Source organism: Notamacropus eugenii, chromosome 4 (assembly GCF_028372415.1).
Source record: "Notamacropus eugenii isolate mMacEug1 chromosome 4, mMacEug1.pri_v2, whole genome shotgun sequence".
NCBI classification, from domain to species: domain Eukaryota; kingdom Metazoa; phylum Chordata; class Mammalia; order Diprotodontia; family Macropodidae; genus Notamacropus; species Notamacropus eugenii.
Window position 1 is genome coordinate 76,224,770 of NC_092875.1, and position 12,617 is coordinate 76,237,386.

Consider the following 12,617-nt stretch of genomic DNA (forward strand, 5'->3'; position numbering starts at 1 on the left):
TATATCCCTGCCCTGCAGGTGCTATGTTCCATTATTGCAGGTTTCTTACATTATTTCTACCTGGCCTCTTTCACCTGGATGCTGCTGGAAGGCCTGCATCTCTTTCTAACTGCCCGGAACCTGATGGTTGTCAATTACACCAGAGTAAGCCAATCCATGAAGAAGGTCATGTATCCTCTGGGCTATGGAATTCCAGCTGTGATTGTGGCTATTTCTGCACTGTCAAGAGCACACCTTTATGGATCTCCTTCCCAGTAAGTAGAGCTTATTCATACCTGAGTGCTGCTCCCCAATTGAAGGTGCTAGAACACTATATGGGAAGAGAGGATCAATTGTCTCTGCGTTCCCAGTGCCTAGCACAGTGTCTTGAACATGTAGACTAATTTTGTTGTTGAGTTGTTTTCAGTTGTATCTGACTCTCTGTGACCCCCATTTGAGGGTTTTCTTGGCAAAGATACTGGAGTGGTTTGGCATTTCCTTCTCCAACTCCTCTTACAGATGAGGAAACTGAGGCAAACAGGATGAAGGGACTTGCCCAGAGTCACACAAACAGCAAGTGTCTGAGGCCAGATTTCAACTCAGGAAGATGTCTTCCTGACTCCAGGCTGGGCACTCTATTCCCTGCACCACCTAGCTGCCCATGGAGGCTATTAACAAACACTTATTGAATCAAATAAATCAAATTGATTGAATTGAATATCAAGCTAGAAGCTTCCTGACTAAACTTTAAAGCAGTTCCTATGGTTGTCTTTGGCCCACAGATCTTTAAACTTTAGTAGGAAAATCTGAGGAAAGCTTCAAAGATAATTGGGTTATAAAACCACCTTATCACACACCTTATGACTACCAAGTGTACTTCCATGCAGGTGCAGATGCTTTTAATAGACTGTTCTTATGGAAGAAGCCTCAGATTTTCATGTAGGATCTTATGGGCTACAATTTTAAAAAGTTTTTTTTGAAGCATAAAGTGGTTTGCCTAATTTATCAACAGGAGTAAAGATCAGTATAAAAATGAGAAAGAAATTCTGATCCAGAGGAACAGTTTCTCTGTATATAGACCTGAGCTCAGCAATTTAAGCAACTGAAAAGTCTTCTTAGGGTCCGAATGGTGGAGAGTATGCTATGTTAAGTACAGTAAGTATTGTGGGTAGGATACTGAGAAAGTGCTTAAAGGATCATGAGTAAGGTTGTTTATCACTCACAGGCAAGCAAGAAGGCTGTTCCTCATCCTTCTATCCTAGTGGCAGCACAGGATGTGTACCCTGGATGAGAGTCCAGAACTTTGGGTCTCTTAACTATTATTGCTGGACAGATTCACAGGGACTGAATGGAAGGGGAATCTTAGGGGGAATCAATCAGCAGGTGGTCTAGACTGACTTATTAACCACAAGAGCATTGTGATCATTGCTAGCTATTGATTATTACATGACATTTGCTAACTCTATTATGATCAGGAGGGCTTTGTATTCCTTTGCATTCCTTGCCCAAATGTAGGCAATACATTTCACCTACCAAGACAATATTGGGTAGAAACTTTCCAGTACACAGGCAGGTGGTCAAACATAGAATTACTTGTTAGCGAGAACATAGCAGAAGGCCAGTTATCACAAATCTGGGATTTTATATGCATAAACATATGTATATTTTATATGCATAAACATATGTATATGAATATATAAATAAGTGCATATGTATATAATGCATAATGACACATAATAAAAATATATACACACAACTAGAAATAACACCTGTGGCACCCCTCACTCACACAGGAGGTCCTAAAAATAGTAGTCACAACTTCAAGGCAGTCCTCGGGTCCTTACCTGTTCAAAAAGATAGCTCACAAACTCCATCAATCTTTACTTTTTCTCTAGTCAGCCAGAGGACACAATGAAGTCAAAGCAAACACAGTTAATAAAGGAACATTGGAAGAAGATTTAAAATAGCACTTTTGCCCTATAAATAAAGGGCACAGCGTCATACAAATGTATGTGTCATCAGTCTGAAGAGTGATTTGGCATGGGAATCAATCAATAAACCTTTATTAAGCACTTACTTCCTACCAGGCACTGTGGTAAGCACTGAGAGTACAAAAAGAGGCAAAGACAGTCCTTACCCTCAAGGAGCTTATATGCAAACAAATATATACAAAGCAGGCTATATACACAGGATAAATAGGAAATAATTAACAGAACAAAGGTGCTAGAATTGAGAGGGGTTGAGAAAGGCTTCCTACAGAAAATGGGATTTTCCACCAGTAAAGAACATATGCTGAGCAGTGGAAGGAACTGACACCTCCAATGCTACAGGATCCTGGATATCTTTTGGTGATGTTATCAAGTTTCTCTCTCTTGGCGTGCTCTTCTCTGGGTCTGATGACTCTTCTGGGCACATACTGGGCCTGCTCTTTACTGGTTTGGTGGTGCCTACTTGGGCTCAGTGGGCATGGTGTATCTGCTCTATTAGACCCGCTGGTCTCAAGCATGTTGCCCTGTTTGTATCAATGTCTCTCTATCAGATATTGCTCCTTACTATTATCTACTTGACTCTTTCCTTCATGACCAGCCAAGCCATCTGTGCTTACTCTGCTAGGGTATAGTAGCCCTGTTTCCCTTCAAGTTTGGGAAATTTGCTATGACTCAAGACAGTCAAGGGGCAGATGCGAGGAGGTGGAGAATTCCCTGTGCAAGACCCCACAGCGGGCTAAAGTGAAAGGAACACAGCAATCAAAGACGATTTGGATAGCAAAACACTTACTGCTTAAGACTTGCATGGGACGGTATTCCCTGTAACCTGTAAAGCCAAATAACACATAAGAAAGGGAAGGAGATCAGAAAAGAAGGAGAAGGAAACTGTTTCCCTTATGGAAACAGGCTGACAGTTCTTTAATTAAAACTACCACATCTAATTAACAAAAGCCAGGAAGAGTGCCCTTGGTCCAAGATTAGGTCTTTCCCTTTTTACTCTTATGCCTGCGTAATATATCAAAGCCTTCTGTTATTGATAACTAATTTAGAGTTTGGACTTACTTATTCCTGAGATCCTTCTTGCCTCAGTTATAAAAGAATTTGATCCAGAAAAACAATAGAAAAGTAGACCAGGGAGAGATGGTCAGTATTCTCATCAACTTCATCCAAATTCTTCTCTTTGTTATACACAGAAGAATCTTGCAGAGTGGATAGAGAGCTGACCTTGAAGCCAGAAAAATCTAAATTTGAGTCCTGCCTGACACAGACTGACTCTCTGTCCCTAGGCGAGTCATTAAACTTCATGGTGTCCTAAGCAACTCTTGACAAGCATCATTTCACAAGAAGGTTCAATCTGCCATGTGCAAGGGAATGTCCTCACTTGAGACTTCTCTATACCAATGAAATCCTAGGTTCTAAACAGACCCTTGCTCTGTGCACATCTGTGATCACCATCCAGCTTTGCTATAGCATTTTAACCACCATCATCAATCTCCCAGATCCAGGAGCAACATTGCCTAGTGGATGGAATGCTGGACTTTGAGTCAGGAAGACTTGCACTCAAAATCTGTCATTTACCAACCCCATAACTACGGACAAGTTACCTCTCTCTGGCCTCAGGCAACTCCCTAAGACAACAACAATAATTAATTAATAATAGCTATCACTTATGTAACACTTTAAGGTCTGCAAATCACTTTGTATAGATTATCTTATTTGAATCTCACAATAAAAATAACTACCATTTCTAGAACAAATTAAAGTTAGAAAGTTGCTTCACATGTACTATTTCATTTGAGCCCCACAATCGCCCTTTGAGGTGACTGTTAATATCATCCCCATTTTACAGATGCCTAAATGCAAGTTGAGAGGTTAAGTGTGAAGAACTCACATAGTGGTCAGAAGAAGTGATACATGGACACCCTTAAGGTCTCTCTTAGGAACTTTGGAATTGATTGTGTGACATGGGGGACACTGGCACAGGACCATGCAGCACAGCATGCCCACTTCAGAGAAAGTGCTGGGCTCTATCAGCAAACCAGAATTGAAATAGTTCTAAAGAAATGCAAGATGCACAAATTTAGAGAATCCACCCCTAATGTTCACATGGACTATTTGTGCCTGACCTGTAGTAAAACATTGCAAGCTCCTATTGGTCTGATCAGCCACAGTTGGACACACTGAAACTTGACTCTGGCATAGTGGTGTCATTTTGGTCTTCTTTAAGAACAAAGGACAACAACCAACTGACTGGTGCAGGAACATCCACTTAGTATATGTCCAAGGCAGTGTTTGAATTCAGGTTTTACTGACTCCAAGTCTATACAAACTCAGTATAAATTAGAAGCAGATTATGATCTGTGCTGTTAGAAGGAGTTTCCACACCAGTAGCTCCCACAGTGACAAAATCATAGGAACAAATATATGTTTACATTACTGGCATTTGTGTAGCACTTTCAAGTTTGTAAAAGACTTTCCATGAATCATCTCATTTGAACTTCACAACCCTATGAGGTTTCTACTACTGATATTATTATCCCCATTTTACAGATGAAAAAACTGAGTCTCAGGAGAGTACGGATATGTACACAGGGTCTGCAGCACAACATCAGACCACAGATAGTTAATTGGTTTTTGTCTGCATCAGTAGGTATACCTGACAACCCAGGCCAGGATTCCTTTCACATCACTCAATGTTCTCTGACCAAGTTGAGGAAATTTCTATCTCATCCCAGATTAAGAAAGATTTTATACCCAGAAATGCTTATATGCTCAGCCACCAGAGCTTATCAATTGTTCTTCCTTCTTTGTCTTAGCTGCTGGATCCAGACGAATAAGGGATTTCTCTGGGCTTTCCTTGGACCAGTCTGTACTATATTCAGTGTAAGTGAACACATTACAATGTAATTCTAGTCACTGGACAGAGAGATCCCCAAGAGGCTAGAGGAGCTGAGAAAGGTGTCAGGAGCAAGAACCAATGATCCTTGGTGGTCAAGTGGTAGCAGTGGTCGTGTAGACATGTATAAACGTACATATAAGCATGTATGTGTGCTTGCATACATGTGCACAATTCAGTGCTAATCCAAACTCAGAGCAACCAGGTTTGGAAGTAGATGACCAAGATGGGGCTCAGGTTCCAGGTTCCTTGGATAAATGAATTTTGTATTGTACCCACAGGTAAACTTCATTTTTATTCTTCTGGTCCTTTGGATTTTGCACAGCAAACTTTCCTCCCTCAACAGTGAGGTGTCCACTATCCAGGACACAAGGTGAGATAAAGTAAAAGATCCTTCATCCCTGGGCAGTCTCTGAAAGTCAAAGCCATGTACCCTGGTTGGGTTCAATGTCATATCTAAATGCACCTCGCAGACTCATAGGGACATTATAGGACATGTAGTCCAAACCCCCTCTTTTAGAAGTGAGGAAATTAAGACCAAAGAGAATAAATGACTTGCCCAGGGCCACAGAGACTAAATAATGGGAAGAGGATTCAACCAGAGCCACTCTGACTCTAAATCAACATTGTATTGACTATGTAAAGATGTCAAAATAAAGATGATGGTGCTCATCCCATATGGAGCAATGGAGTTGGATCTTCATAAAAGGAGGCATTTAATCCCATCACTGATGGCATGGCAGGGAAGTTAGAGAATAAAATTTTATCCTTTTCCTTGGCCCAAGTTCTTCTAGGCTTTTTCCAGGGTTCTTTGGGGGGGGGGGGGTAGGACTCTTATTTGCATATATTATATTTTTGTTATTTGTTTTTCAATCGTGCCTGACTTTTTGTGAGCCCATTTGGGATTTTCTCTGCAAAGATATTGGAGAGCTCTGCCATTTCCTCCACGTCATTTTACATTTGAGAAAACTGAGGCAAACAGGGTTAAATGACTTGCCCAGGGTCCATAGCTAGTAAGTATCTGAGGCTAGATTTGAACTCAGGAAGATGAGTCTTCCTAGCTCCAGGCCTGTACTATCCACTGTGGCACCTAGCTGTCTTATAACATTTCATAAATTATCAAAATTCAGCTCATATTTCATCTCATTCTAGTTTAAATGCTAAGAAAATTTACAAAGATAGTTGACATTTTATTTATCCCTTAAGCTCTTTATTTCTACTCTAGTTTTATACGACAAAAAAATAGGAAAACACTCACTTTTCATTTATGTTCATTTACAACAAAAATTCAAAAGGTAAGCAAACATAGCACTGAGACTCCCAAATGCTGCTCCCTACTTGGGTCTATAAAAAACAAAATCAAGGCATGTAGCACTCTAGCACTTTTGACAAGTCAAAGGAGTGGGAAAAGAGTAGACCAGGCTGACAAGCTTCTAAGGGGATGTAGCTGCCAGGGGGGAAGAAACAAAGAAGAAAACAAGAATTTATCAAGCACCTACTATGTGTCAGGTACTTTGTTAAGAGCTTAACAAATGTTATCTCATTTGGCCCTCACACCAACTCTATGAGCTAGGTGTCATTATTATCTTCATTTTATAGTTGGGAAAACTGAGGCAGATGGAGGTTAAGTGACTGGCCCAAAGTCACACAGCTTGAAAGTATCTAGAGTCAGTTTTGAACTCAAGTCTTTCTGATTTCAGGCCCAGCACTCTATCTGCTATATCATGTAGCATCTGGTAGTTTTCTATTCTTACCAATTATTCTTGCCAACTAAGAGCTAAGCTCTATTATTTCTAAGCTGTTGATGAACTGCATTTGGCTCTAGTACCCTGAAATAGAACTCTAGTCTTCCTGCCTTCATTATGGCTCTGGAGACTTGACTTGATTTAAATCAGAGTCTCCAGACTTGAGCAACAGGTAGACAAATTTTTTTCTACTGAAAAAATAGTTTATATGATCATTTTGCAAACCATTCAAAATATATCAAATGAATGACAGACAGATCCATAGATATTTATTAAGGAGAAGTCAGGCTTTTGCAAGATGCTTGACTAAGATTTACATGAGACATTCTGCATTGCTCTGAGTCAATTCCTACTCAGGGCAGAGAACGCTGTTCCAGGATGACATTGCTCAGGCCCACTTGTATAAGAAAAACCCTGTTATTTTTCAGTCATTTCCAATTCTCTATGACCCCTTTTGAAGTTTTATTGCCAAAATACTAGAGAGGTTTGCCATTTCTTCCTCCAGCCCACTTTTACCGATGAGAAAACTGAGGCAAATAGGGTTAAGTGACTTGCTTAGGACCACACAACTAGGAAATGTTTGAGACCAGATTTAAATTCACAAAGATGAGTCTAGTCTTCCTGACTCCAGGCCTAGTACTCTACGCACTATGGCACCATCTAATGACCATTGAGAGTGAAGACTAAATCTCAGTCTGTCTGAGGATTTAGCCTGAAGAATTTATGTCTATGGAACTTAATCTAGGAAACTTATCCTAAGACTCAAGCAGAAACTGGGATTGCTGCCAAGGGGACTGAGAGGCAGATGTTCTCAGAACACATACCAGATTCTTGCCTTGCTCTCCTATTTAGGATGCTGACATTTAAAGCCCTGGCTCAGTTGTGCATCCTGGGCTGCACCTGGTGTCTGGGCGTTCTGCAGATTGGCCCAGCTGCTGGGATCATGGCTTATCTCTTCACTATCATCAACAGCTTGCAGGGAGTCTTTATTTTCCTGGTGTACTGTCTCCTCAATCATCAGGTGAGTTCCCTTTTCACTTCTCCTTCTCCTCCCCGCCTTGCTCACAGTGAACTAACCCAGAGACTCCTTTGACTTTCCAGGTTCAGCAACAGTACAAAAAATGGTTCATGACAATCAAGCAAACACAATCTGGATCTGAGTCCCTTATGCTCTCAAGCAAGGTTGCCTCTGGTTCCACCCAGACCCACACAGTAAGAAAATCCACTGCCCTTTTAATACCTGCTCATCATGAGGCCTTTGCTACTTAATCAACGGCATTCTCTCTGTCTTATCATAGGATGCTCTAAGGTCAGGATCACTGGGTCATTGACTGGTTTGACCCTGATATGGTCTCTGTTAATAGCTCCGTATTTCCTAAAGTGCATTATGCTCTGTTAAGGCAGCATTTTCTCTCTTCCTTGCCTCTGCTATCCTGAGTAGAGATTTAAAAAAAAAAAAAAAAAAAAAAAGCTTCCGGGGAAAGCACCATCATGCCTGGAATCCTCAGTTACATTTCCATGCCCAATAATAATAATGAATAGGGACAGCTGGGTGGTGCAGTGGATAGAGCACTGACCCTGGAATCAGGGAGACATCAGTTCACCTCAGACACTTGACACATACTAGCTGTGTGACCCTGGACAAGTCTTAACCCCAGTTGCTTTGCAAAAATAATAATAACGACTAGAATTTATATCACACTTTAAGGTTCGCATAGGACTTTGTGAGTCTTAAAATCTCCATTGTAGGGTGGCACAGTAGACAGAGTGCCAGGCTTGGAATAAGGAAGACTCATCTTCGTGAGTTCAAATCTGGCCTCAGACACTAGCTGTGCTACCCTGGGCAAGTCACTTAACCTTGTATGCCTCGGTTTCCTCATCTGAGAAGGAAATGGCAAATTACTCCAGTATCTTTGCCAAGAAAACCCCCAAATGGGGTCACAAAGTGTCAGACACAATGGAACAATCACAGATGAGAAACTACTGCAGATAGAGTTAAGTGCCTTGCCCAGGGTCACACAGTTAGCGTCTGAGGACAGATACGAACCTAGGTCTCGTTTTCCAGTGCTTTATCAACTGTGCCATCTAACTCTCTCTTATTTTAGATATTCTCCTTCTATTAAACCAGGGCTAGACAAGAGGATTCCTGATGCTCTTCTGTCTGTGGGTCATTTCATTCATGCTCACAGTCTGACTAGCTGAAACCAGAGGACTAGTCATTCTCTCAGCTTTAGGCTCTTCTCCCTAAATATGTGCATACACTCCTCCATCTCTGTTTTTTGGTTATCTCTTCCAGGAAAACTAGGAGAAAAGTATCAAAAATAAAAAACTTCCCAGTCCCTATGGGCAGGGAAGTTGATATAGAACTTCTGGACAACCATCAGCCTGGCTTCATGAAGAAATAGGCAAAGAAAAGTCAAGAATATTTTGGTCAATTTAAGGAAGAGATAAAGCCCGTTTGTGCTTTTCCTCAAATTGAAGATTCTGCGGAGAACTCACCAATGAGAGAAGGGCCAAGGGAGGAGGCAGCCGAGTCACAAGGATTACACTCATTTCTTGCCAAGCATCAACCCTGACTCAACACTGCAGTCCTTCTGGATGATCTCTTATCTCTGGGTTTTTATGACCCTGCTTTTTCTTAATTCTCCTACTTATCCAGCTGTGTCTTCTCAGTCTCATAGCTTGGTTCTTCATGTCACAGGAACCAATTGGGAGTGTAAAGAGGGGTATGCTGGTAAGTGTTTAACAATCAGATTTGGATGGGGGGGAGTTTAAAAAGTCTGCTGGAAACATTTTTTAAGTTTAATCTGCATTGTTAACATTTTCACAAGTCTAGACAATCAAAATCAACTAAAAAAACAAGTTGAAGCAAACTTTAGTAAAGTTATAGGCTATAAAATAAGTCCACATAAATCATCAGTATTTCCATATGTTAGCAACAACACATAGCAAGAAGAGAAGAAAGAGAAATTCCATTTGAAATAATATCAAACAATATAAAATGGGAGCCCAACTGCCCAGAAAAGTCCAGGAACTATAAGAACATAATTAGAAAACACTTTTTACACAAATAAAGACAGATCTAAGCAATTGGAGCAATGTTAATTGCTTGTGGAGAAGTTGAGCCAATATAACAAAAATGATAATTCTACCTTCATTAATTTACTTATTCGGTGCCATACCAATCGAGCTGCTGAAGAATTATATTATAAATCTAGAAAAAATAATAGCAAAATTCATCTAAGAGAACAAAAGTTTAAGAACAGGCCTGCACAACTTTTCCACTTACCAAAGGATTTCAGGCAGTCTGCAAAAAAATATAGAGAAAACATCCTTCATGTGTAGAGGAAATCCTTTGGCATGCTGCAAGTGGCCAAGGGACTTTCTAAGCTGCTGGTAGCTGAAAGCTGGGCAGGCCTGGTTAAGAATGTCAATGGAATCAATGAAAAAAATGTGAAGAATGACGACCTAGTAATACCAGATTTCAAACTATATTTCAGAGTGGTCATCATCAAAACAATCTAGTATTGGCTAAGAAACAGAGTGGTGGATCAGTGGAATAGATTAGGTTACACAATACAAGTACTAACCCAAAGATCCAAGTTTTGGGAGCAAAAGTCTCTTTATTTAACAAAAATTTCTGGGAAAAATAAAAGGCAGTTTAGCAGAAACTAGGCATAGACCAGCACCTCACACCATATTCCAAGATAAGGTCAAAATGGATCCATGATTTAGACACAAAGGGTAAGCATAAGCTTAATTAAACAAATAAGAGGAGCAAGGAAGAAATTACCTGTCATATGTATTTGAACGGGATTTATCAGGGCCGTTCACCCCGAGCCAACAGGTTTATCTGACCAGCAGGGCCTGTTGACCCTGAAGGAGCTCGCTGTGAGTAAGGGATGAGGCGGGAGGCAAAGATATAAGGCAACTCCATTTATTCAAACTAGCTCAGGCACTTATATAGTATCATGTACACCTTAGTTACGTAAGCAACACAAGCAAGATTAAATTAGTTTAAGCAAGTTTTGCTACTGCTTTCCAGCCACGTTTCAGGAAGTATCTGGTGGTGAACAGAAGCGCAACCCTTCCTCCCAGTGCCATCTTGTTCATGCCTTACCAATCTCCCCTCAGATTACCTGAGCCATGATTGGTGTACACCATCCAAGAGAGCTGAGGGTTGGCAATTCCCTTACATGTATTATCCTTGATATTGGAAAGTTCTCTAGCATTATATAGCACCAGCTCTTGGTTGTAAAAAGATACTATTTTATACATTTCTATAGTTTTTTATTATTTAATGTAAATTTGCATTGTATTTCTCTAAAACTTTTTCATACAAATATACACATGTGTGTATAAAACTGATATCTCCTTTTTACATTGCCAAAATTTCTCCCAGTATCTCTCCCATTTCCCTGTCCCAGAGAACCATGTCATATAACAAATGATATATTTTAAAAAGAAGAGAAAAATCAACAAAACTGATACACAGAAAAAGTCTGAAATATGGACAATGTGTCACATCCATGGACCTCCCAGATGTTGAAAGGAGTAGAGAGAAACTCTCAAAGATTTCAACATCTTCTCAGATCTCTTCTTTGGAATCATGCTTGTTCTTTGCAATACTGTAATATTCCCTTTTGATTGTTTTGTGGTTGCCTTTCCATTTGCATTGTAGTTGCTGTATCTGTTGTTTCCTTGGCTTTGCTTACTTCACGCTGCACCAGTATATATAGTTCTCTCCATGCTTCTCATTTCATCTACTGAAATCACGTTTTTACTATTTTTATTTTTAACACAGTCTGCTGTTTATGGTTTTTGTAACATCAAACTAAACTTGCATTTCTGGTATAAACCCAACCCTGATAATGGTGTATAATTTTTAATATGCTACTGTAGACTCTTTGCTGTTATTTTATTTAATATTTTTGTCTCAATACTCATTAGAGACCTGCTTGTCATTTTCTTCCTCCTCTTTCTTTAGGATTTAGATATTAGAACCATATTTTTCGCATACAAGGAATTTGATAGGATCCCTTCTCTCTCTCTCTCTCTCTCTCTCTCTCTCTCTCTCTCTCTCTCTCTCTCTCTCTCTCTCTCTCTCTCTCTATCTCTCTCTCTCTCCCCCTGTGTATGTATATGTGCAAACAATTTGTATGATATTGAATTTAATCTTTCTTCAAACATTTTGATAGACCACTTGTAAGTCCATCTATGCCTTGAGTTTTTTTCCCTTTAGGAGTTCATTTTTGAACTATTTAAATTTTTTATCTGAGAATGGGTTGTTTTTATTCTCTATTTCTTGTTTTGTTAATCTTATTCTTTTGTATTTTATAAATATTCATTCATTTCATTTAAATTATCAGTTTTGTTGGCATATACTGAGCAAAAGAATTTCTATCTACTTCATTTCCTCTCCATCTGTTGTGAATTTTTTTTCATTTTTAAGTAATAAATAATTTGGTTTTCCTCTTATTTTTATCTACTTAGTTAGTAGTCCATCCATTTTGTAAGTTTGCTTGTTTTTTTCCAAAAAAAAGAACTGTATCTCTTAGTTTTCTTTATCAATTCACTGGATTTTCAATTTTATCTCCTTTGATTTTTAGAATTTCCATTTTTGTTTAATTGAATTTTCAAAATTTGTTCCCTTTCTAATTTGCTCTACTTTTTTGTCTTTTATTGATGAAAGTAATCACAGACATATATTTTCTTCTAATGAATACTTTGACTGGATCCCAAAAGTTTTGGTGTTCTCTCATTGTTGAAATTATATTTGATAAAATTATCTTTATTTCTGTGACTTGTTCTTTGACACAAATATTTTTAAGATTATATTATTTAGCTTCCATTTTTGTTTGAATCTTTCAAAGGTTTGCTGTTCTATTGCTTAGAATTTTTATTGTGTTTTGGTCAATAAAAGATTTTGAACTGAAATTCTTGGGAGAGACTGAGACTAACACAGTATAAATATCATTCCATGGAAAGTTAACCACCATTCTGTTTGTG

The 12,617-nt window shown here is 39.2% G+C and overlaps 1 protein-coding gene across 1 annotated transcript in view; it reads left to right on the forward strand.

Moving 5' to 3' along the window:
* Positions 1-12,163, forward strand: part of LOC140499981 (adhesion G protein-coupled receptor E3-like) — a 70,895-nt gene extending 58,732 nt beyond the window's left edge. The window contains exons 15-20 of the mRNA XM_072602088.1: positions 19-254; positions 4,784-4,850; positions 5,145-5,236; positions 7,461-7,629; positions 7,710-7,820; positions 8,905-12,163. Of these exons, the coding sequence (XP_072458189.1) occupies positions 19-254; positions 4,784-4,850; positions 5,145-5,236; positions 7,461-7,629; positions 7,710-7,820; positions 8,905-8,913 (684 nt within the window). The 3' untranslated portion in view covers positions 8,914-12,163. The remainder of the gene's footprint in view (positions 1-18; positions 255-4,783; positions 4,851-5,144; positions 5,237-7,460; positions 7,630-7,709; positions 7,821-8,904) is intronic.
* The last annotated feature ends 454 nt before the right edge of the window (positions 12,164-12,617 follow it).